We start from the raw sequence: 27616 nt of genomic DNA on the forward strand, positions 1-27616 counted from the left end.
TAAAAAACACCTAAGGGAGACTGCAACTCGAAACTGGCCCCTGTAAATGTCCGAACACAACCCCCTCCAATGTACAGTAAATTACCAAGTATGGTCTTGTCAATAATCCAATGTACAGTTTTGTTTGTACAGTTGTACAGTGTCCCCCACCCACCCCTCCTACCCTACCCCCCACCCACCCAACCACCTCCAATGTACAGTCCCCCCCCACCCCCACCTACCCAATCCAATGTACAGTTTCTACGTCAAATGTATATACTCTTTTTTTCTGGACTCTTTTTGTACCACAAACAGTACTGTAATTGCAAATCTGGTATGTCATAAATGTATAGATGTAGCAGTACTGTCTATCTGTATGTCATGTATGTCATATATGTTACGATGAATTGAAAATGGGGGACCCTGATGTAAACAAGACGAAAGTCTTTCTCTGGTCTGCATCCCCTTAACAATTGTATGTATTGAGCTGTACTGTACCCATTCTGCAATCTGTTAATAAAGTTTTCAATCAATCAATCAATCAATCAATGACAGTAAGGTTAGTTAGGGTTAGATTTTTGTAATTTTATTTTTTTAATTTTATTTCAGATAATGGTTGAAGAATTGAATTGAATACTTTATTTTGACACAAATCGTATGACAAAAAAAACATTTTAAAAGACAAGACAATAACAGTGTCAATAACGCAGGTCAAAAATGGATAAAACACAATAAAGCCAAGGCTTGTTTCCATTGTGGTCCATACATGAAACATAAAAAGGCACAGAAACACAAATGGACATGTACACTGACAGGACACATTCTAAAAAAAAAAAAAAAAATTATAAAAACACCTAACCTGACAACTCATACAGTTAACTAATGTTAAAAGAAAATCCGCAAACCCTTAAAAGCAACTCATGATAAAAGAAATAAAAGCCAAGTTATGATAAAAGAGATAAAAAACATTTTAAGACCAATTTGAGTTGCTGCTGAGCCATGTTTTTAGGGCGGATTTAAATCCGAGAGGGGAGTTCAGGAGTTTTAAAAATTTTGGCAGGGCATTCCACATTACCGTAGCAGAGTAAAAAAATGCATCTTTCCCCATGCATGTCCTGACTCTCGGCGGGACCTCTTGTGGCGTGTTTGTGGACATCTCCTACTTTATTAAAATAATTGACTAGGTACTTGGGGACCGCTTCTTTTAGTACTTTAAAAACCAGTAGCATTTTAAGCTGGTGTACTCTTTCTTCAACCCTAAGCCATCCCAGCCTGCTAAAGTGGGCTGGCGTTAGGTGAGTCCTAAAGTGAAGGTTGTGCAGGAGTCTCACTAGTTTGTTTTGGGAGGTCTGGAGCTTTGTCTTCATTTGTTTTGATATGTTGCTGTACCATGAAGTGCAAGCATAGTCAAAGTGACATTGGATGAGGGCTCCAGCTAGGGTCCTCAGAGCGTTCCTATTTATGAACGAGGAAATTCTAAATAAAAATTTGGTTTTTTGATTGACCTTAGTAATAACTTTTTGTGCCATTTTTTCGTTAGAAAGTTTGTTATTTAAAATAAAGCCCAGGTAGGTGACCTCCTCTTTATCCTCAATAATGTTTTCACCTACTCTAATTTTAAAACCCTGGGATTTCTTTAGGTTGGCGTTTGACCCAAAGAGTATGTCCTCTGTTTTTCCCAGATGTAGAGACAATTTATTGTCACTGAGCCAGGAGCAGATTTTTTTCATTTCACTGCTCAGGACACTTTCCACTTTAGACTTATCCCTGTCTGAGACCAGGAGTGCCCAGTCGTCAGCAAACAGGAACAGGTTGCAATCGCATGCCGATTTCATGTCATTAATATATATTAAAAACAGTTGAGGTCCCAAAATGCTTCCTTGGGGGACCCCACATGTCACTCGAAGGGACGAGGACAAGGTGCCATTTATGTCTACCACCTGTTCTCTTCCCTCCAGGTAGGACTTGACCCATTTGGCTGACTTGCTATCAAAGCCTATCGCTCTCAATTTTTCTAGTAGGATGGAATGGTTGACCGTGTCAACCGCCTTTTGCAGGTCCAACATTACCATCCCACAGTAGTTCCCCTTGTCCATCTCCCGTTTTATATAATCTGTCAGGTACAGTAAACAGGTGTCAGTGGAGTGTTTTTCTGAAACCTGATTAGAAGTGCGTCTTTAGTCGACGGCGAAAGATTGGATGGGATTCGGCTGTCCTAACTGGGGTGGGTAGTTAATTCCACCATTGTGGGGCAAGGACTGAGAATAGGCGTGTAGGTGGTGTATATGTGAGGATGATATCCTTCAAACAGGCAATAGTGATGATATAATTTGGGCAGTGCTGAGCTGGGTTACTTTCCTCCAGTGTATTTGTCCCCCGGCCCCACCCAATGGCCCCATGCACACACACACACACACAGAAGTAAAAAAAAAAATAAAAAAAAATTGAAAAAATAAATTATTAATTTTATATATATTTTTTTAAACTTCGATTTTTTTTTTTTAATGTTCGAAGCTTGTGCCATCGAACGAAGCTTCGAAGTATTTAAGACAGCCCTAGAACCTATTGATGAATTTTTTTTTCTTTAAGCCATTTTGAAGGGACGGTTTATGCACTCAATTGACAATGAGAATTCAGGGCTGTACGCTGCGATGATCTCGTCGCAAATTGCCCCTTTAATTGGCCGTTGCGATTGGTAAATAATATTTGGGGGCGGGCTTGCGAGTAGGGATTTCAAGCCTTGCATTCGCATTTCACTCCTAAATGATCCAAGGCGTGTGATGACGCTGAGCACTCGGGTATGATCAGCGGGGAAAATCAACTGAGCACTCACTCTGATAGACTGGCTGACTGTCTGATTTAGCTATGAAGAAAAGTAAAGTTAGTAGTAGGGATGGGAATCGATGGTTCCTAACTGGGTTTTGGCCATATGCTCCCGAAATTCTCCCGCTGTTTGGCTGCTTCTATGTGCAGTGAAAACTACTCGAAATGCTTTAGAACCTAGTCATTGATTTAGTTCAGGGTTAGCCGCGGAGCTAACGCTAGCTAACGTGAGCTAATCAAGCTCACAGAGAGAGATAAACAGCTGACAGCAGGTAGTACAGGTACAAATACAATAAAACAAGGGGTGGGGGCTGTTGTGTAAACCTTGTGTCGCGTCAATCTGGTCCACACGTTACTCGTTCATATCTCAGCCCGTGCTGAGATATGCCCATTCCGCGGTCTGTTAATAAAGTTTTCAATCAGACAGATGTATGGAAAGGCTTTTATTATAACATTCGTTGAGGTAAAATCATTATGCCTCATTTAGTCATCCTGCAGAGCACTGGTCTCCTACTCGTGGGCCGCGGGGAGCTAATGTTAGTAGCTTTGTTGTTGTCAACACACCGGACATTCAGGAAGTCAAAAACTAATGCGCTTGCCGATTGGTGCTAAGAACAGCAGGGCGGGTGCAAGCGTTGTGACGTAATTGGCAGACTCTACTGTCAATCAAAATTATTCTGTTTTCCGTCAGAATGAATGAATGAGAACTTTATTAACAGATTGCATAATGGGTACAATACAGTACAGGAGGATGAAGACCAGAGAAAGACTTTCGGCTTTTTTACATAAGGGTCCTCCATTTTCAATTCATCAAAACATTTAGAGACATACAAATATACAGTAGTTTCATAAAAATGCTAAAATGCTATTGATTGATTGATTGATTTAAAACTTTATTAACATATTGCAGAATGGGTACAGTACAGCTCAATACATACAATTGTTAAGGTGTGCAGACCAGAGAAAGACTTTTGTCTTGTTTACATCAGGGTCCCCCATTTTCAATTCATCATATTTCATATCTAAATCATATAATATCTCATTGCTAAATATATGCAATATATAATCTAATAATCCAATAATCTAAATCTAATATAGAATATAAAAATGCTAAATGCATGGGTATTTTATTTTGTCTTTAATGTTAGCTTGCAAACTCATACTGTCTTGGTAAGCCTCATAATGAATTGTTTGGGGTAAAAAAGAAAAACATCGTGATGTGTATCGTGTATCGCCGAAAGGTCAGAAAATATCGTGATATCATATTTAGGCCATATCGCCCAGCCCTAGTTGGTTCATTATAAAAGATACAAACCTGACAACAAAAGCACTTAAATGTTAAATAAAAGGACCACAGTAATGAGGCAGGAGGAACATATTTTTTTGCACTATAATGGTAAATTTGTTATTTAAAAATTTGCCCCTAAAACATAGTTGTTAAGGGGATGCAGACCAGAGAAAGACTTTAGTCTTGTTTACATCAGGGTCCCCCATTTTCAATTCATAATGAATTGTAAGTAAGGGTGCAACTTGCTCCGTGCAATCCATTCTTTGTGGATCTAGCCCCTGGGCTTTGGGTATCGGCCCGATACCGAGTACCGATCCGATACCCATTGTTCAATTAATAAACTGTATGCCTCACTGTGTGGAAGAGACTGGGATCATTCTTTTGTGCAAGGCAACATCAGGCTCGACTTAAAACATTGCTTTCCTGGCGGCTACGTGGCGTAGTGGGCAAGGCGCTCGCCACGAATGCGGAGACGCTGGGATCGCCTGTTCGATCCCAGCGCTCCACATTGCTTTCAGTTTAGCTGGTCGTCCGTACTAATACACATTGGCCGTATTAGGGGGTGGGAAACTGATGGGTGGGGATCGGGCGTTGTGGACAGCGACTCCTACAGGTTGGTTGGTGCGCCTGCGCAGTAGAATCAGGAAGTGTCGGGGGCAGCGTGAGCCTCCCACGCGTTACTCCTCGCCGCTGAGAGATCGAGCTGCGCAGGTGAAAAGATGCGACTGCTGTTACCTCAAGTACCGGAGGGGACTTGTGCTATGTATGACTTAGTCCACATTGCAGCCGGCTTGTGGGAGGCAAGAAACAACGTTCGTGACAGGGGAGGGTTGAATTGGATGATACGAAATTGGGATGGGAGAAAATATAGAAAATGGGAGAAAAAGTGGATAAAAAAAAAAAAACATTGCTTTCCTAACTTACTGAAACTAAATGTAACAAATTAACACAGATATAAATGTACTGAATTGTTATTTCTTATTTTATTTATTATTATATTATATTATTATAAAAAAGAAATCCGATATATATATACACACATGTATATCTATACCCGATCCAGCTATTTTAGTCATATAAGGGCCGATATCCGATATCAATATCGGAGCATCCCTAATAAGAAGGTCGCCGGTTCAATCACCCACCATGTGTGCCCATCAGCAAGGTGTTAATTAACCCATTCTCCGCCGATGACGTGTTTACACGTCATTCTCCGCCATGCGTAATCTGCCAATGACGCCTAAAGGCGTCTTTGAGATCAATATTTCATATTTTCGTCATGGTATTCACATTTCACCCACGGAGTCTTGGCTGGTGTTGTAGGACTCCGCTCAACTCTGCAACGCTTCAATACCGCCACCTGGTGGCAGATCGGCGAGTTGCCGAAACCGGAAGTGGCCGGAAGTGCTTAGTCCGTCCCCTATTCAGACACTGTGTATATCGATCCGTTGCCATAACTCAATAAACAACATGATTGGACGTATATTAGTATTATACAAACCGGAACTGGATCACCTAGATCAACATCACATAACTGGGATCTGTTTGCGCCAGTGTGATCGCCCAACGGTAAGAGGAAGCTGCCGTGAGTTTCAGCGTTTTTGATTATTATTATCCATACAAACTGCTCTGATCTATACATCACCCATACTACATGAATCTTTTAACGTCGGTCATTGAATTATAAACGACCCCCCCCCCCCCTCCCCCCCGGTCACCAGCAGATGACCAGTCATGACGTTTAGGATCATGTACAGTTGAAATTTTTAATATAACGTTGATCGGTATCAAACTGCATTTGATCATCTAATATATGCATTTATGGCTATATCTCACATTCTATGAAATACAGCAGAAAACGATAAAAACATATTTATACTCTGGACGGTATTTTAGTATGAATGAAAAAGTAAAATGTGCCTACATCCTGAACGATAGATAATTGATGTTGAATGGGCCATAGTAATGTCAATTTAGCAATACAATTTAAAAAGTTATAGCCCTGCAAAGAAGGTAAACATCTCCATAGACAAATAGTGCTGGCAGAGAGGCTACAAGGATGGATACAAGCTCCGGCAGAGAATGGGTTAAGACATTTAAGACTTTTTAAGGACCAGCAGAAATCCTAACACACACACACTTGTACCTCCTAAGTCTCCATCAGTGAATAGACTGAGGAAAGAGAGGGAGTTGCAGTCCACCCCGTTGTAGGCGTCTGAGGGGTCCAGGCTCTTCAGCAGGTCTCTGATGTGGCGTACGTGAATGCGAGCCTCGCGCACCGTGTAGGGCTCTGGAAGACAAAACACACAGTAGTCACTCAAACATTCACACACTTCCCCGTCCCCACATCAGAACAAACTAGAAACCTATTCAATATACCGTAGGTATGACAGGCACCATCTACATATACTTTTTTCCCCAGCCAATATCAACACAGATTAATGGTGAATCAAAGTGGCCGATAGCAGATATGAAAGACGGGTAAGAGTAATATTGACTTAATGAGGTCTTAAAATGTTTGTGTCAATTGGGCTGAATGCTTTGTAAAAGCTAGCCCCTTTCGTGACTGATGCACGCCAACAAGGTTTGGCCGAGTGAATCCACAGTCCCTTGCTTCTCAATGGCAAACCAACCTAGATTTACCCTGAAGAACTGGTTCTAACCGAACCGTTCGTTATACAAGTATCACAGAGAAATTTCAAAGGTACTCACAGTTGCATGAGGGTTTCGAACAGACAAACGTTAGGGTTTGAAAGCTTGGCGTTGCTAATAAACATTTTAAATATTTTTTATAAATATTTGTTATCAACACTGCTCAAAACGGCTTTAGCTGCCTGATGCGCCTGGGCTGTGATTCTTCAAATCTCCAGATTTGAAAATTCTTCAAATTCTTCAAATCTCCAGATGTCAAAAGTTATTGAACTGTAAGTGTTATTCAAGGTCCTGAAGCAATTATTTTTAACATTTCCAAGTGGTCAGAAATAGTTTGGTATCAACCCAGAATATACTGCAGCAATATTACACATAATTGAGCTTGGGAATTATATTTTTCCATAATAATGTCCCAAGGAACAGGAGTGGGGTTAGAAATCATTTTAGAGAAAACCTTCAACATCCACTGAATAAAGGCAGAAATTTAAATATTGATTTGGGGATTTTAAGAATTGTGATTGTTGAAATGAATTAATTGATGTGGATTTTCTTTTCCAATATTTCTACAGCCGTACTTCGGAGGAACTCTGGGAGCCTGATTGACTGACCTTCCACCACTTTGAGCAGGGAGCCCTCCTGCAGGCCCTCAATGGACTTGAGCTCGGCGAAGTTGTCCAGCACGTTGCCGTCCAGCTGCAGGGAGAAGCAGGTGCGGTGGCAGGTGTCCTCTCGGTCCATCAGCACCTGGTGGATCTCCTGCACCATCTCCTGAGGAGACACCTGAGGCAAGGAGGAACATTTTAGGTATATTTATATAACAGTTGGGTTGGTGGGCTCCATTCAATCCATTTAAAGCTGCACTATGGAAGAGTGTCGCCTTGTGGCCAAGCGAGGTGACTGCACCTTATTTATACATGGTGGATAAGAGAAAACGAGGTAACTTTGAACACCGTTTTACATTTGTTATTCACATTTTATGCTCTAGAAATGAGACCATAGCCTTTTACAGCTTTCACAGTATTGGTTGAACAGCTCATATTGACCATTACACTGTGTTTCATGAATCACTGGAGGGTTTTCTCTTGTTCAGCCCAACTCCATGATTTAGGCCCTGTCCACACGAGCGTTTGGATTTAATATGACCGAAGTAGAAAAAAATAAAACTCCGTCCACACAGGTGAACAACCATGTATAACTGCGTACCCACGGCACCAGCAACCGTTACATGTAGTACGCGGCGATGTTGTTCAGACATGAAGGCCATTTCAACCAATCAGAAAAGGCTGAACGCTCACTAAACTTCCTGTTACTTTAGAAACACAGCTGGACCCTATTGATCATTTTGCCAACGGAACATATATTTTCAGCAAAGAAAGAAACTGCAATAAACAAACGGATACATTCACTGTGTGTTCTGCCTCTCATTTTGTTGATGAAACAAAACCATCAGCAACACAATTTACCACCAAGAGCGGATAGTTTAGTCTCACAAAAGACCGCCGGTGTTGTTAGCTACATGCTAATGTGAATGGCTATATCCATGTATAGTATATAGCTTAAATGCTAACGTAATGTGGTAACGTTACCGATATGAAATGGATGTAAACGTTATTTAACAGATTGCAGAATGGGTACAATACAATACGGCTCAATACAAACAATTGTTAAGGGGATGCAGTCTGGACTGGGTTCCTTATAACAATAACTTGACAACACATGAGTTTAGTTTAGCTGCAGCTACATGTTTACTCTCAGCGTCAGGTCAGGAATGCGACAAGACATCAGTCGATCACAACACTCTTCAACACAGACGATACGTTTTGAACAAAAGTTTGTTACAATCATTTTCATATAACGCTACTTGGGACAGCTCTGCTGTAAACACTGGTGTAGCTGGCTCTGCTATAATCTCTCTACCCCGCGGTCTGCCGTGAACATGGGAAATAATTGCGACAGCTCTGCTGTAAACACTGGGAATAACCTCGGTTGCTATGCCCACACGCAACTGCAAAACCGCAAAACTTCACCCTGGCCACCGGTTTTAAAGACCGCGGTTGCAGTGTAGCAAATCCCCGGTTGTGTGTGGCCAAACAGTGCAACTGCGCACATACAATCATGGTTATATTAAAACCAGCGCTCGTGTGGATGGGGCCTTAGTAAGAAGTAGAGCTGCCGCGATAACCGCATTACCGCGGTATCGCTGTTGCATCATGCCCACCGCAGAGTTGGGCTGAATACCGCATCACCGCTATTTTTTATAAAAATAATAAAGTAGCGCCCAGACGTTGGGCTTGCGGCTCTGCAGATATACCCTACTTGGTTCCAAGCGACCCTATTGGGTAGAAGTGGTACCAGAAAAGTCATGTGAAACATTGCAGACCACCGATTGGTCAGAAGAGAGACACGTCACACGTTGGGGTCTCTGAACAAAAACAGAAAGCCGCCATCTTTACTCCCTCGCTAAGGATGTATTTCATTCAGGATTTGTTTGCGACAGCACCAACTCCAATAAACAAAAAAGGATGGATTCACTGTGTATTCTGCCTCATTTATTGATGAAACAAAACCGACATCAACCCAATTTACCACCGAGCGGAGAGTTTAGTGTCACAACAAGATCGCTGATGTGTTAAGTTGGTTGTTGTTATTAGCCTAATACTACCGTCAGCAGATATACACGAGAGGTAACGTTAAACCCGGGTTGCTTGGTAGAATAGACACAATGAGAGGTAACGTTAGCTTTAGCAGAATAGACACAACGAGAGTCTGGTTAATGTTGTTATTGATTGATTGATTGAAACTGTGTTAAACTCTGGCTTGCTGCAAGCCCTCGGACATGACTATGCCCACGGAGCTTTCAGTGTACACAAGCGGCCCCGCCTGCATCCCCACACGGAGACAAACGGAGTAGTACCTGGCTGCAGTGGAAAAGGAAGTACCAGGTACCTAAATCGGGTCGAGTCGAGTAGGTACTATGCAGTGGAAAAGCGCCATTAGACTAGAGGCAGGCTATAAGAGTAGACTACTAAAAAAAAAAAAAAAATGCATTCAAACTTTTTTTTTTTTTTTTTGTGCGCACTGTGCGGTAATAACCGCGGCGGTAGGAAATATTTCGCAAATTTGTGCGGTAAGGAAAATATCAATACCGCGGCAGCTCTAGTAAGAAGCAATATTTTTTCATGAAAAAGTTCCATAGTGCAGTTTTAAAAAGTAAAACAGAATTATATTCAATAAAACAGAGCACTTATCCTGAATTACTTGTTAATTACGGTATCAAAAGTTTCCTTTGGAAGTTTTTAATAAAAACCCACTTGATTGAATTTTTTTTTATCCACTTTTTCTCCCATTTTTCTATATTTTCTCCCATCCCAATTTCGTATCATCCAATTCAACCCTCCCCTGTCACGAACGCTGTTTCTTGCCTCCCACAAGCCGGCTGCAATGTGGACTAAGTCATACATAGCACAAGTCCCCTCCGGTACTTGAGGTAACAGCAGTCGCATCTTTTCACCTGCGCAGCTCGATCTCTCAGTGGCGAGGAGTAACGCGTGGGAGGCTCACGCTGCCCCCGACACTTCCTGATTCTACTGCGCAGGCGCACCAACCGACCTGTAGGAGTCGCTGTCCACAACGCCCGATCCCCACCCATCAGTTTCCCACCCCCTAATACGGCCAATGTGTATTAGTATGAACGACCAGCTAAACTGAAAGCAATGTGGAGCGCTGGGCTCGAACAGGCAAGCCCAGCGTCTCTGCATTCGTGGCGAGCGCCTTGCCCACTACACCACGTAGCCGCCCATCCCACTTGATTGAATTTAACTTAAACTAACTATCTCCCTGGTGCAAATAATGTACTGCTTCGGTTCCGGTACATAAAAGTAGTAGCTTTTATATTCTGATATGCAGACAAACAGTCCTGTTTGTCTCAGAGAAAACATGGCAGTAGAATGTTCACATCATTTTAAAATTGTTCTTTCATTGTGGAGAAATATTGGTTCATGACCTGCCTAGAACCATGACTAAGTCACTGAACACAGACGTAGCTGTGATCCCTGGTCTTGTTACAGCTAGGCTGCACCTTTCAGGTGTGACAGAGGAAATTAAACCACTAGTATGACCACATCCAGAGTGTTAGCATGGCAGTATTGGAAACACATCCATACCTGGAGGTCAAAGGGCTCTGTGCCGGGCGCCTGGATCTTCACAGTGAATCCTGTGTCCTGGATCACGATCACTTCCTGTTCGTTCGAATCGTCCCCACCGTCAGCCTCGCCTTCGCCATCCTGCTTGGACTCCGCCTCCTCTGTGTGGTGGTGGGTCGCGCCCCCGTTCATCACCGCTGTGTCTGCACTGTGCCCTGCGATTGGACCAAAGAAGACTGAATCAATGTCACTTCACATCAGACACTCGAGTCGATCCGATTACACCATGCTACAGCTTCAAACAAGGTCTTATTCAAACAGACATGATGACCTTTTCTCACAGAACTCCACAATTGGCAACACTGCAATCATACCGGAAGAATGGAATCAACCGATCCATGCAAGGCAAGGCTTCCTGACAGGTGCCAACATCACCACAACCTAACTGCCAGGCAGCCAGGTCACACAGACACAAGAAACAACCCACAGAACCTTCCTAGGTGACCTTACAAACAGCATGAAATATTGATAGATGGGAGAAGAGACGCAGCACAGCATGCCTACACTAGTAGTACCACACTAGTACTCTCAGGGGCTCATACAGAACCAAGCATTTCACCGTAAAGTACATGTATTTTATTGTGACAACTAATAAACAAACTTGAACTTGAACTAGTTCCTCTCTCCAGAGAGAAGCAGCACAGCATGCCTACACTAGTACCCAGGGAACAAACTTAACTTTTTGACTTACCAGCCATTTGGCTGGTAGATTTTAAAAACTACCAGCCATCCAGATGTTTTACCAGCCAAAAATTATAAATAGCTTTTTAGTATATCGCCATGTGTTATTATTACTATATAATACTCTCGTATGCTATTTTCAATTAATATCATAAACAACATAAGGAATATTAGCATAATTTTGAGTGGACTGAAGGAATGAGTCAGCGTTAATAGTTTTAAATGCAAATAATTTATTGCGAATTTATTTACAATATGGAAGCAAAAGAATTAAAGAACATATTAAAACAACTTCAAACAAGATAAACAAATCCATACTTGCCACCTACAAGGCAACAAGGGATGTTAGCGGAGTCTGTAATGCATCCAGCCTTGTATGGAATAATAATATAATAATAGATAATAATAATAATACCGTCCACCCCTAATATAATATAATAATAATCTGGTCAGCAGCCTCCACTGATGTAGCGTGATTCAAACCCCCTCAATGTGCAGTTTCTAGTTAATCAGTTAGTCAGTTACGCAGCCTCCACTGATGTACAGTGACGAGTGAATCTGGTAGTTGGTTTATGACGTTACGAGTTAATCAGTCAGCAGCCTCCACTGATGTTATGACGTTACAAACGCGAAATAACATTATACATTATGCTCCGCGAAATAAAGAGAGCTTATTATTAATCAGTCAGCAGCAGCCTCCACTGATGTTATGACGTTACAAACGCGAAATCACATTATGCTCCGCGAAATAAAGAGAGCTTATTATTAATCAGTCAGCAGCAGCCTCCACTGATGTTATGACGTTACAAACGCGAAATCACATTATGCTCCGCGAAATAAAGAGAGCTTATTATTAATCAGTCAGCAGCAGCCTCCACTGATGTTATGACGTTACAAACGCGAAATCACATTATGCTCCGCGAAATAAAGAGAGCTTATTATTAATCAGTCAGCAGCCTCCACTGATGTTATGACGTTACAAACGCGAAATAACCAGGGTACAAAATATGCCTCCACATATTTGGTCAAATCAAATGCAAAATTAAATATCAGAGCACAATCAAAAACACGATTGCAGGTTTTTTTGTAGGCTAAAGAACGGATGAAGACAGACCTTGTGTGCGTCTCATGTTACAAACTTGATCTCGTGAGCAGAGCGCATCTCATTTACATTTAAAGGTTCATTGTTTGTAAACATTAGAACGGACACGTGAGACGTGACACACACACACACACACACAGTTTCACTTTCGTTTCAACTCACCACGCCCGCATCCAATAGGGGCCAGCTGCAGCCCCGGAGATTGTTCCAGATTGGGCAACTTTCGCCCGCTCCCACGACATTTCTCCCTCCAGCTGGAGGCTACTCATATCATATTAATGGCGACGCATGCAGTGGATTTTGTTGGCCGCCAGATGGCGCCCAGGCCTTAATTTATGACGGCCAAACATTAAATCTACCAGCCTGTGGCGGTGGGCGTGTGACTATTTTGTACCCTGCTAGTACCACAGTCTAGTTCCTCTGATTGAAAACTTTATTAACAGATTGCAGAATGGGTACAGTACAGCTCAATACACACAATTGTTAAGGGGATGCACTGCAGACCACTAGACCAGATAAAGACTTTCATCTTGTTTAAATCAGGGTCCCCCATTTTCAATTCATAATAGAGTTCAAACAGAGACGCAGCACAGCATGCCTATTGCCTACACTCAGAGTATAGTTCCTCTCGCCAGTTCAAACAGAGAAGTGACACAGCACAGCATGTCTATGATAGGTCTGAGTAACCACTAAACTGAAGCCAATGACCGAAAAGGCCCATGTTAAAACACTGGGAGGAATTTAGGAGCTGTATTAGCATTTTGAACAAAAATGAGAGAGAACAGACACACAGTGAGTCAGAGACACACACACCACAGTCCATCAGTACCAAACACACTGCTCTCCTCTCATCTTATTTCATCCATCTTATTTCAGACTCTCTAGCATTGCAAAGGGACAGTCAGACAGGTATTGTATGGTGAGTGAGTGACATACAGTTGAATGGGCTTGTTGCCAGGCAGGTCATGAGCAATTGAGTGCCGCCTGACAACCATATGGGTGGTAGTGGAGGAGGGCTCCGTTTTCTTGCACATGGAGAGTACAGCCAACACGCCAGTCTGCCGGCGTCCTTGCTCGCCGTCAAGGTCAAGGTGGGGTCATGGTTAGCATGTCTGCGGGGGGGGGGGGGGGCTCGGTGGCGGGGGAGGGGGACTAAACAGCTGGTCCTACCCTGTTGTTCCGAGGGCGAGGAGGGACAGAGGGAGGGGGCTCACTTGACAATACTAAGAACGCTGAGAGAACGCAGGCCGGGTGTTGAGTGTTCAGAAAGAAACGTTCCTTTTTCTTTCAGAGTTGGGAGGAATAGCCATATTGTATTCAGCTTTGCTTTGGCGTTCAGGCTTTAGAAACAAGGAGCCCTCCTGGTTGACTAGGTGAACTTGATAAGAGTCCAGGATGCGTGTAGTCTTTTACCAACAGAGTTGCAGTTCCGCGATCTGATTGGCCACTGACGTTTCTCTCTGCGGCAATCGCGTTCCGCCTATTTCTAACAGCCTGCTAGCGAACCCCAACTCCGCTTATTCTCTCAACCTTGACAATGTATGGTTAATGCTATTGATGTAGACTCAAAGTATTTTTAAATGCTTTATGTCTAATAAACTAGACTAAATATAGCCTATAGAACAGATTTTTACAGCCTAATCTAAAACAGATTTTTTTACACATTGGTTCAAACATGATCAATCACGGAAGGTGACAACCCTAACATGTCATGTTGAGTGTTAGGCCTACAGAAAGTGTAATCTATTGATAGACTTGCATGACCTAGTCAATTCGGTAGAAGAGTCTGGTGGGCGAGATTATGCATGACCAGCCTGTGATCTAAAAACTCCTGCCTGTGGCTGAATAATGAAGTGCAAAGTTGCGTCACATGCAAGAGCATATTACCTACAAATAGAATGCTCATGCGGTTTTTAGGCTACTGGTAGGCTATTCTTATGCCGTGCTCACTCCAGCGTTAGAAGGTAGCCTAATAACTGGCATGTTTCAACACCAGTCGTCTGTCGGCTGATGTGGCTGCCGTTCTTATGGAACTCCACTCCACAAGAGCTCGATATTGAATGGCTACCCGTCAGCTGCTCAAACCTAGATACAGTAGAAACAGCTCGAAAGCACACAGGCTACACTCTGTATGCAGCAATGACCACCTCCTGACCTTAGGCAGATTATAGCTACCCGAATAATTAAAACTCACTGCTCGTCCACCCAACGTAAACGGAGCAGAGATAAGCTTCAAATCACTGCAAGATCGCGCAATAATGAAGTCGTGTTTTTAACATTTATGTTGTGTTGATGGAATCACGTTAATATAGAGACATGAAAACAATACGTTATTTCGATTGATATGAATAGCTAGTTAGTATATTGATGTGATGTCGGACTTGGATAATGCTAGCAGGCTGCAGGCTGTTGGAGGCAGAACTAGCGTAACGCGATTGGCGCAGAGAGAAACGTCAGTGGCCAATCAGATCGCGGAACCCGAACGCGGAACTGCAACTCCGTTGGTAAAAGACTACACGCGTCCAGGATTGGCCCAGAAGGGGTTTTAACCCCTTAAGCCCCAGTTGTCCGGTACACGAAATTAATATTACGTCATAAATAGATCAATACAGTCCGTATAAATGAATGTTTCGTTTCTTTTTCAAATGTAGCCAAGAGTAAAGACTCTAACGGTACCCTATCAAAAGTCAAAGTGTATATTTTCAGCACTACGTTTGTTTACGAATGGTTTTAAGTGTTATTAGCGAAATATGAGTTTATAAATATCTATGCACATCCTGGCGGAAACCTGATGAATTAGACACGAGGAAATGACACCGTCATGCATGTTTGTAGTCCTAAGAGAGAGGAGACCCAGGGCTTTCGATGGACATAGGAATTTCATAAAACTACACTACCCAGCTCACGCCAGCCGCTTTGGGAGCTGAAGCTGCTTGACGTTAAAAAAAACATGTAGCGTTATTTTCGTGATTATATCTCACGGGTCGAACAAACCTGAACTTTATTGCCATAAAATAGAACTTGAATTTGACCATACCCAATGTTTTTGCCATCTCTCTGATGGGATGTAAATACCCTAAAATTAAAGCTGAAAGTATGCACTTAACTCATTGGACGCCAGTCACGATGATAGTCGGGCTCGCCATCGCTTGAGCGCCAATCACGAGTATAGTCGGGTTTTAATCGTTATTTCTTTATTAGCGATATCTAGAGCCATATGAAATCCGCGTTCACGGAATCGTGGACGGAATCGCGGAATTGAGCAATAAAAACGGAATCAACTGTAAACGTGGAATATTGCAGAATTTGCCAATCTGGACTGAAATTCCGTGTTCGGGAGAACATGGAACGTTTGGTGCAACGCGAACATGACCGGGGACGCTACAGCGTGTTACACACAACACGCAGCAATGTCCAAGCGTCTCGCTGCTTCGGTGTTAACGTTAACGTCGGAAGAAATTCCACACTAAGCCCTCAATTCAGAGCAGCGCAGTATCCTAATGACTTGTATATGACCGGCGATAAGGTGTTTTGCTAATTCTGTCAACATGCCGTGGACTGGACTCGCAAAACACGTGCAAAGATCACTCTCCAAAAGCCATATCATTAACACGGGAAAACACTGTGCTTCAAAACAGAGTAGGGTATATCTGCAGTGCAGCCGCAGCCCCATACACACCAGCTCTCTAACGATGATCCCTGGTGATCACAATAGATACAGCTAGAGGGCGAGGCTAATCACTGACACTATTGTGATGAAATAGCTATGTAACGTTGCAGTACATAACACTTTAAGGACCGTCCACGTATATATACGTGTTTCGATTCCATGCGTTGTGGACCAGAGCCACGTATATAGCCGTGGCAAGTTGTTATTGTTTTATTCCATATTTATAACGCTATTAACGTCCACGATCGAGATCCATGACCTACCCACATATTTGATTTTCGAAACATGCAATACCGGCCAGATCCGCTTAGGGGCGCCATCGCTCCACTGCAGTATCATTGAGGCAGATTGTAAAAAAAAAATCTTTTACAGTCTGTGGGCGGATCATATGAGCCTCGATTCCAAACGAAGACCCTCCATCTTTTATCACGTTACCGAACGCATATTTCAGCCTGGAATAATGGGATTTATGATTAGCCAATGGACATATCGATCTACCAGAATCCGATGACTAATGAAGAAATGCTGCCGGCGATCACATGGCCTGACGGTAGGATACTATTCCCCCAAATTACAGCTGGATTGGACATTGTTTTAAAACCTAACGTGATTGATCACCGACATTGGCAACCTGAACGCACACTCTATTGCTAATCAATAATACTAATCGGCGTTCCCCGCCGCCCCCATTTCATCCATAGATGCTCTGTAATAGTCCGGATGCTACGCAGTTTGTTTTATTTCATTCGTATATATACAGCAGAAATGGCGTTTGATATAACGGCGCCAACGTTTAGCCTATTATCTAGCTTCCTGGAAAAAAGACGAGACGAAAAGCGCGATAAACCTTATATTCACGATGCTATAAAATGACAACCAACCGATGGATTTTTATTTTCTTTAAGCCATTATGAAGGCACGGTTTATGCACTCAAGTGACAATGAGAATGGACAGATAGCAATACTATAAATTATATATATAGCTCTTAGAAAGTACATCGGTTTGTAAACAAACCTGTCTGAGGCATAAATCGCCGCAAGACTGTGGTCCTCAAAGTGATAAAGTACACAGGACTAGAAATTATAGCTATCACAATAGAATAGATATAGCTAGGCTACTTACATTGTGATGTCAGTAGTAGCTAGCTGTATCTATTGTTTGTTTACACTTGAAATGTGTATTTTTATTTTGTCACAATATTATTTGAAAAATATTGTGTAAAATTGAACTGTATTTCTGAGTTGCAGCACTTAAAAACATTAAATGGACTGTTATATCTTATTAAATTGTGGACATTTATTCATTCCCACTTATTAGACACTATTTCTGATGGTAAAATGAGCGTACAAAGCAAAAAATACAGAATTCTGAAATATTAACGGAAAAAACTGAATTTGAAGAAAAATAAAATGGAATTTGGAAAAAATAAAACGGATTTCATATGGCTCTAGCTAGGGATGCCCCGATCACGTTTTTTGCCACCGATACCGATCACCGATCGTCTTGAGCCATATCGGCCGATACCGATCGTTTAAAAAAAATATATATAAACAAGTATTTTATATAAATATATATATATATAGTTCAAGTTCAAGTTCAAGTTTCTTTATTAGTTGACATGCAAAGATACAGAATACCTTGACATGGAATGCTTTTTTCTGTTATGCTCCTATGAGGATCATAGGACGCTTGGATCATACACATACAGCTCATTACAGTAATATTCCACAATTATTACATTTTAGATAGTAATAATGGTACAGAGCCTTGAGACAAACATATGCATATTCACCACCGCAAACAGACTGGCAGCCGTCATAGGCAGCGCCATTTACGGAAGGAGGGGGGAGTGGGTTGGGGTTGTTACAGGGCTGTAGGGGGGGGGGGGGGGCCAAGTCCTGGGTGGGGGAGGTCTCCCTCACACGAGGCAGCCGACAGTGCAGCGCCAATGCAGAGGAAGGGGGGGGGGGGGGGACTAGGGATTGGGGGTGTGGGAAGCCGCTCGCCACTCTTATCTCCCAGAGAGCCTTCGACTCCAGAGCTCTTGGTTCGACCTTGGTCCAATAATTTGTTTTGGCTGACTGACTGGCACAATTTATCCCAGCCACGTCCCTTTACATTTGATTTGAATAGAGTGGAATATAACTCTATTGATTTGAGTGGAGTGAGTTTTAACAACTCCGTCCAAATGACTGAATGCATTATTAGTCCAAGTGTCCAAGTGTCTTATCAGTTCATTTTGGTAGATCCTGTGCGCGGTAAACAGATCCAAAATCTTCTTATTGCAGTCCAAAAGCTTCGATAATCCAAATAATACCACGTCTTCAAGTTTGTAGCCCAATTATGATGTCCCAATAGGCAGAGAGGGTTAGCCTTATTCTGCTTCTTGAAGAAAATATGCAATCCACTGATTAGATCCATTTAGAGTTGATTTGAGTATAGTCCGGCCACCGGCACGAAGCAGGGCATAGCAGCGTCAGGCTCCATGGTGCAGTAGAGGCGGCGGTAGGAACGGCCTTGAAGGCCTTGGGAGAGAGGAAAGAAATGCGACTTGTCTCTGCAAGATATATATATATATATATATATATATATATATATATATATATATATATATATATATATAATTAGACTTGTACTTGTATTATCTGCGAGACATCGCCACCACGCAACAAGTCAAAATGCTTGCCATCTGCAAACAGCTCCACTGTCTGTGTGTACTCGAGTAGCCTCCAGCTACGGCCAGGATTCTCCGGCGCTGCAGCTGGACCCTAGTATTGGTATAAATCACATTCAGCAAGCCCTCAGCTCGAATACGCATCGAATCAATGTTATAAGACATTGATATCAGGAGCTATCTGTAGCTACTGCTAGCCGGCTAGATAACGTTAAGACAACGCCTCAGTGAACTATTTAGTTTAGAGCTAACGTGAGCTACCGAGTCAACGGAGGTAACTTATCATGCACTCGACTATTGCTGGAGCATTTGTTGATATCAGCAGCTATCAGTAGCTAGCCAGCTAGATAACGTTAGACAATGCCTCATGTAGTCACTGGGTCATTTAGTTTAACAACGTTTAGTAACGTTAGGTAGGTAGCCAACGTTAGCTCACGTTGCATGCACTACTAGAGCAGACTGCGAGGCTCTTGTTTACATGAGTGCGGGAGGGGCTGGGGAGGAGGAGGCGCCGTACGCTGCAAGCAGTGTCTGAGAGAGAAGTCAGCAGTGACTGTGAGATCTCCGCTAAGAATTGGATCATGTTTTTCGATCGGTTTTGACGATCGGCGAAAATAAAGCATCATCACCGATCACCGATCGCATATTTATACTGATTATCGGCCGATCGATCGGGGCATCCCTAGCTCTAGCGATATCCATTCATTTTCATCCATCCAGCCTGATGTTATCGTTGGGAATGGGTCTGAGCTTGCAAAAGGGCAAATATCGCCCCCTACGCCTTCCGGCTGGTATTGCACTCCACTGGGAATGGTATAGTTTATTTTCTGGGACGATCCAAGCCGTGCGGGCGTGGTTTAAATACTCAGGCGAGGTAACCTGATTTCAACTATATCTGCAAGGTGCTATATAAATAAACATATTATTATGAAACACTGAACTTCTAAGTGTTGCCTATAATTATCGTTATCTCGCCCAGCCCTACTCAGTATAGTTGTTACATGATGGACATGGCTCTCAGTATGGAGTCGTTACATGATGGACATGGCTCTCAGTAGGGCTGGGCGATATGGCCTAAATATGATATCACGATATTTTCTGACCTTTCGGCGATACACGATACGCATCACAAAGTTTTTCTTTTTTTCCCCAAACAATTCATTATGAGGCTTACCAAGACAGTATTTGAGTTTGCAAGCTAACATTAAAGACAAAATAAAATACCCATGCATTTAGCATTTTTATATTATATATTAGATTTAGATGATTGGATTATTAGATTATATATTGCATATATTTAGCAATGAGATATTATATGATTTAGATATGAAATATGATGAATTGAAAATGGGGGACCCTGATGTAAACAAGACGAAAGTCTTTCTCTGGTCTGCATCCTCCAGTCCACTGTTGTTGTATTGAGCTGTACTGTATTGTACCCATGCTGCAATCTGTTAATAACGTTTTCATTCATTCAGACGGCAAACAGAATCATTTTGATTGACAGTCGAGTCTGCCAATTACGTCATACCGCTTGCACCCGCCCTGCTGTTCTTAGCACCAATCGGCAAGCGCGTATTAATTTTTTACTTCCGCCATTGGAGAGCTCAATGACAACAACAATGGTAGCGGTAGCTCCCCGCGGCCGACGTTTAGCTCCGCAGATGACTAAACGACTGGAGGCATAATGATTTAAAAAAAAAAAAAAGTAAAAGAAATTATAATAATAATAATAAAAAAATATATATATATTTTTTTCGGTTTCTCACTTGATTCGATACTCTGTAGTACCGACGACGTGTTTCGGTTCGGTGCCTCAAAAGTACCGAATTCGGTACCCATCCCTAGGCGGCGCTGTTCAAAAGTTTCAACGTGTGGACCAGATTGACACGACACAATCCTCTTGGGCAATAGGCTTGGGCGGTATGACGGTATTAAGGTATACCGGGGTATTCCGCAATACCGACGGTATTGATTTTCAACACCGTCAAAATCAGAGTTTAGTTTAAGTTTCTATTTCCACTGAAACAGAGTTTATACAGGGACGGCATTGGGTTTCGGTTTCCATTAGTGAAACAGAGTTAACTTTCGATTTGGTTGAAGTGCGAGTTGAAGTGCGTGCACACACACACACAGCACGGCCAGCAGAGGGCAGGGGAGGCGGTCCGTATTTCCCGCACAGAGCTGAGCTGAGTGAGCAAGATGGCAGCATGTGGCGGCCCCGAACTCGGATAATTGGTTAAAAAAAAATGCTTCTGCGCCCGTTTGGGACTATTTTGGATTCACTCCGAATGAAAAAGGTGAGCCAGTCAACCCCAACGAAGCTGTGTATTATTTGCAAGAAGACTGTTGTAGCAAAAGAGGGTAACACATCAAACCTCCGTTCACACCTCAAAGTACACCACCCTATAACTGCATCAAAACTGAAGCCATCGTCATCAAGGAGCAACGTTACCGCAGCCAAGTCGACAACGGGTCAACTAGGCCTGTTGCAATAAGCAATAAATCAATTTATCGCGCAATAATGAAAATGAATGCAATGATTTTGACGGGCGCAATTAATTGCTATTTGCGTGTTTGTTTTAATGAGGCGGGAACCAGTACCTCTCCGTGTGGGGAGGCGGGCCGCTGACGTTACTACAGAGTACAGCACAGGAGCTCCTGTGAGCACCATGCGTATGTTGGGCAGTAGCAACGCTACATAGCTTAACTACATTTCTCAGTAGCGTGATGGTAGCGTCACTCCTTTTGAACCAAGTAGCAACCTGCCTCTTGTCCACACACATTGCTCTGCTCGTTTTATCATTGCTCTCACGGAGATAAAACTGGGAACGAGGTTACTCTGCTTCTGACGCTACCTCATATCTGATTGGTTAGGTAGTAATTTAGGATATTTAAAATGTCTTCCAATGTTAAATAAAGGTTTATTGCACTTTGAAACGGTTTCCTTGCATTATTATGCTATTATCATTATATTAGTAAAAAAAAAAAAAGTTGATTGAAAACTTTTGGGAAATACATTTCTCAAAATTATTTCTCTCAAAACCGCAATAATATCACTTATCGCAATAATTTCTGGGACAATTAATCGCCCAGCAAAATGTGTTATCGTGACAGGCCTAGGGTCAACCAACAATATCGGGTGCTTTTGCAAAATCAATAAAATACAAAAAAGATAGCGACAAGTGGAAAACGTGCACAGAGGCAGTAACCAGATATATTGCTAAAGATATGGTATCATTTCATACCGTTGAGAAACATGCTTTCCGCGATATGGTCAACACGTTGGATCCCCAGTATGAGTTACCCGGACGAAAATATTTCTCACAAAAAGCAATACCCAACCTGTACAATAAAGTTCGGGAAGAAGTGAAATCGCTTGTGATGGGGGCAGGCAACTATGCGTTGACAACAGACATGTGGTCATCACAAAACATGGTACCCTACATGTCTTTGACGGCGCACTTCATAACGTCCGACTGGGAACTGGGATCAAAATGCCTTCAAACCAGCTTTTTCCCAGAAAATCACACAGCCGACAACATCAGTGAAGCCCTCAGCGATGCACTCACAGATTGGGGTTTGGATGATAATAAACTGTCGGCCATAACCACCGACAACGCAGCAAACATCCAGGCTGCAGTAACAAAAAACCTTAAGTGGCCGTGGCTCAATTGTTTTGGGCACAACCTTAACCTGGCCGTAACCAATTCACTGGCAGACCAGAAGAATAAGACTGATAGGGCATTTGGAGTATGCCGGACCATCATAGCCGCCTTCTCCCACAGCTGGCCACGAAAGAGGGAACTAACGAAAAAGCAGCAAGAGTTGGGACTACCTGAGCATAGTCTCATAACGGTAAGCTTAGTTGGCAAATCATTATTCTATCCAAATTATAGGCTATCCTGTCTTTTGCTTAGGTTAGGTAAATAAGGATACACCTCTATTAGTTATTAATAATTATAATTTATAGCTTACATGCTTGCTTGCTGTAACTATAAATGCTTCTATTATTAGCGTTTATTATTAGGCTATTATTATTATTATTATTATTATTATTTTCGGCCATTATTAAATATGAATACTATATTTCCATGTGCAGGACTGCCCTACTCGCTGGGGTTCGAAGCAACAGATGATTGCTCGGATAATTGAGCAAGCTCGAGCAATTCGACAGGTGCTGACAGATGACAGACTGGTAACAAACCACCTGACATGGCAAGACATTGATGTCCTTAAAGCGGTCAACGCGGGACTGGAACCAGTGAGCACATTCACAGATGCGCTGTCGGGTGAAGCGTATGTGACCAGCTCATCCATCCTCCCCATTCTACAACTCCTAAAGGAGGACATTCTGGCTCCATCGGAAAGTGATGTGGAGTTAACCGCTCAGCTGAAGTCGGGGATGTTGGCCAAGCTGGAAGCCAAATATGACAATGCCTCTGTGCAAAAACTGCTGCGAAACTGCACCTTTGTAGACCCCCGCTACCGTGAATATTACAGCAATGATGTGGATGAGACAAAACGGGAGATTGAGACGGAGATGATAGTGCTGGGAAGGAGTCAAGTTCAAATCAGAGTGGAGGAAGGAGAGAGTGCGCAACAAGATGCGGGAGAAGAGCAGCCCGCCAAGAAGAAGAAAGCCACGTTGGCCAGTCTGCTGGCAAGGAGAGCGGTTGCAGCGAGACCAGTCCTCACTGTAGTGGAGCGAGCACACGCAGAGCTGGTCGTGTACACACAGGAGGACACAATCGACACGGGGGAAAACCCACTTCAGTGGTGGAAGTTAAACGAGACACGTTTACCGTTGCGGTCCATGGTGGCGCGCAAATACCTCTGCATATGTGCGTCAAGTGCAGCGTCTGAGCGTATTTTCAGCACCGCAGGGAACACGGTGACACCCCAACGCGCACAACTAAAGCCAGAGAAAGTGAATATGCTTGTCTTTTTAGCAAAGAACCTATAGGTTGAGGACAGGTCCGCGAGATTGATTAGCCATTTCATATTCGGCTAGACGGCTACAGTACAAACCATATGCCATGCTTGTAGGCTTATTACAGGTTTTTTGTTGAAGTTATTATATTAATCCTTTTTAGTTAAGCTGTCCTCCTTATAGCCTAAATTATTTTAAGTTTTATAAAAAGTTTATTCCCCTTATTTTCATTCTCCGTTGAGAACATTTATGCCATTTATTTATTGTTTTCATATTTAATTAGGGCCTAAGTTTAAGTTATTCAGCAGGGCTGTACGCTAAGCTTTTTCACTAGGGGCACACTTGCCCCTAAATGAGAAATTTAGGGGCAAAGAATATTTTTTAGGGGCACATTTTTAAATAACTATTTTACCATTATAGTAGGGCTGGGCGATATGGCCTCTAAATGATATCGCGATATTTTGACATTTCCTCTAAAGCACTTAAAAATGCTTGATTTAACCCTTTGATGCATACAGTCACGCCAATATGATGATTATAATAAGTCCCTGCAACATATGTTTGCATTATTAAACCATGAAGATGCTTTAAAAAATAATTGAATGAAAATGTACTAAGAGTAGTCTACTGACACACTAATAAAAAAAATTATTTACATCTAAGACAATTTATATAAAAACTCTTGGGTGCCTTTTACACAGTAGTCAACTATCCAGTTAGTATTTATACTGTGTGTAACATTTGGCTACTTTAAATCATTGAATGTAGAGAGAGAGAGAGAGAGAGAGAGAGAGAGAGGGGGGGGCGAGAACGAACAAGAGAGCCAGCCCCCCCCTTCGGGTTTTGTTCTAGGTTCGCGTTTTGATCGTCTAAGCTGCCGTAGGTGATGATGTCACACTCGAATGTAAACAGGAAGAGATGGAGATGGAGACACACGGAGATCGAAATTGAATGATATACAGAAATGAATAACCAATAAATATGAAGTTATGTTTAAACTTCTGTTGTCAAGCGTTGTCAATATAACCCACCCCCTTTCCTCACGAATGGAACTAGTCTTGTGGAGTCCGCTTTGACCGTTTTCCAGGGTTAGCAGAGATCGCTAGTTAGCTTAGCATAATCCTAATGGATACCTTGGTTAGAAGCTACCGTTAGCTCATTGCTCGTGTCAATTAAATTGCATGTTATTAAAGGTCCGCGCTGGTCTGTCTAATGAAATTACAACCGCAACATTATATTGCACTGTACAGCCCTGGTTGTAGGCTAATGTTTTACTACAATTTGTATGGATTAATTTAGGAGTGAAATGCGAATGAAGGGTTGAAATCACCACTCGCAAGCTTGCCCCCAGATATTATTTTAAACTCGCACGGACCAAATTAGGGGGCAATTTGCGATCATATCATCGCACTGTACAGCCCTGTTCAGCCTTTTTATTTGTATAGGCTGGCCCTATTTTTCTATCTTGTTCAGCCAAAAGTGCCATTTGTACTATTTTCTGCCCTTATGCAAGTCATTTTCATTCTCTGTTGAGAAGAACATTTATGCCATTTATTTATTGTTTTCATATTTAATTAGGGCCTAAGTTTAAGTTATCCGTTGAGAGCATTTGTGTGCATGTGTGTAAATAAAGTTATCTGAAACATATAGAAGTTGTAACTGTTTTATTGATGGAAAAATTACGAATGTATTACAACGGGGACAAATTTAAAATGAAACTAATTTATTACAACAGGGATGATTTAAGAAAGACCTATATTATTATTATGTACACTGCATTATGTAACAATTTAAATATATCAGCAAATACATTTACGTTATTCTATAATGTATTTAATTGCACTTTGCGTGCTTCCCACGTCACAAGCGACAAACTCTGTTTCCTAATGATTGATTGGCTATTGTGAGTCACGTGAGGAGAACACAGATGTGCGTCACACTAACCTACCTGTATTCATTTCCTCTAACTCTGAGCAGCTGCTAAAGCTTAAGCAATAATAATATTAATAATATGATTTTATTGAACGATGAAGCGTCGAAGTTAACCACCGTCACTCCAGCCCACTATGAGCTCTCTCGCATTTGGACAATTAAAGGACTGCAGTCTGTTTGGATTTAAGCAAAACCCTCGGGCCATGAGTCGACTCGCCACCAGTGACTTCATCGCGCACAACGAGACTACGAGAGACGGAGGCACTTCTTTGGGAATGTAATATAAAACGGGGTGAGTGAGTGTTGACATTTTTTAATCCTAATGCAACTGGCTCACGTTGATACATGGTGCCGGGCTGCCGGCCGGGCTAACTAGCTACCGTTAACTCACGTCGATACCTGGATGGTGCCGGCAGGCGGCAGTGGCTACCTTCTGTGATTTGTTTACCTCGAGGTTGAAGAAAGTCCACTTTCAGGTCGAAAGAACGGCCCTAATCTCAACGTGTTTCAATTTAAGCAAGCGTTATGTATGGTAATACCACCCCCCCCGCTGATGAATGAGAGTCATACCGTCAAATACCGTGCACCGGGGTATGACGTCATGAGAGTATAACGGTATAAAAAAAAGCATACCGCCCAGGCCTAGTGCTATGTGCAAAAAAAGTTAACGTACAGCCCTGTATAGCGCTTTTCAATTACCCAAAGTCGCTGACAATAGGCAAAAAACAAAGAAAAATAGAACCACAGGGAAACGGAGAACAATATGAATAGGTAAAACCACGAGTAACGGATAACAAATACAGGAGTCAGTAGGGGAGACAGTCGGGAAGTGAGTAAGGGAAACCGAGGGGGGTGGGGGGGGGGCAGGAGAGGAGAGAACGGAGGGCAGGGGGAAAGGGAGTGGTAGGTTGGAGGAGGGTGGTTATGGGTAGGGAAGATTGAATGCTAGGGAGAACAGGTAGGTTTTGAGTCTGGATTTGAAGGTGGAGAGTGAGGGAGAGTCTCTGATGGTGTGAGGAGGGTCTTCCAGAGTCGGGGTGCAGCTCGTGAAAATGCCCGGTCACCAAAACTTTTAAGTTTGGATGACGGGACAGTGAGGGAAAGAGTGGAAGAGGACCAGAGGGAATGGGTGGGGTGGTAGGGGAGAAGGTGGTCAGTCAGATAGGGGGGGGCAGGCTATGGAGGGCTTTGAAGGTGAGGAGTAGTGTTTTGAAGTTGAGGGAGTAGAGGACAGGAGTGATGTGTTCACGGGACCGGGTGTTAGTGAGGAGGCGGGCGGCTGTGTGACTGTGACAAATGGTCCCGACTGGAAGGATGAGACATTTCTTAAGTTGTGCTTCAGAAGGAAACTGTCCTTCTGTAAACTCTAAGTTCATTGTTAATTTAGTTTGCATTTACTTTTCTAGTTTAAGTTAATTCAATTAAAGAAGTTGTAACTACAATATTGTATCTACAATTACATTTAAAACATTGTTTATTTTTCAACCATATCTGTTGACAATATAATTTCTTTATATATTGAATGCTACATCCTGCTACCTTTTTCAGCTTCTCTATTTCAAGTAGGGATGCACCGAATATTCGGCCACCAAAAATTATCGGCCGAAAATGGTTAAAAAAGGGGTTTTAGCACCGAAAAAAATATCACAGAATGTCAAAGAACAGGGTAACCTACCTAA

The 27616-nt window shown here is 42.5% G+C and overlaps 1 protein-coding gene across 3 annotated transcripts in view; it reads right to left on the minus strand.

Moving 5' to 3' along the window:
• The window catches only part of cluha (clustered mitochondria (cluA/CLU1) homolog a), a 166615-nt gene that overhangs the window by 118278 nt on the left and 20721 nt on the right, over positions 1–27616 (minus strand). For all 3 annotated transcript variants that reach the window (XR_014620562.1, XM_084330543.1, XM_084330542.1), the window contains exons 2-4: positions 10906–11099; positions 7351–7522; positions 6237–6380 (exon numbers count right to left, since the gene is read on the minus strand). Coding sequence is in view for 2 of the 3 variants with exons in the window: in XM_084330543.1 (XP_084186669.1) it covers positions 6237–6380; positions 7351–7522; positions 10906–11099 (510 nt within the window). In the remaining variant the exon portion in view is untranslated. The remainder of the gene's footprint in view (positions 1–6236; positions 6381–7350; positions 7523–10905; positions 11100–27616) is intronic.

Source organism: Notolepis coatsorum (genome assembly GCF_963971535.1).
Source record: "Notolepis coatsorum genome assembly, chromosome: 1".
Classification (NCBI taxonomy): domain Eukaryota; kingdom Metazoa; phylum Chordata; class Actinopteri; order Aulopiformes; family Paralepididae; genus Notolepis; species Notolepis coatsorum.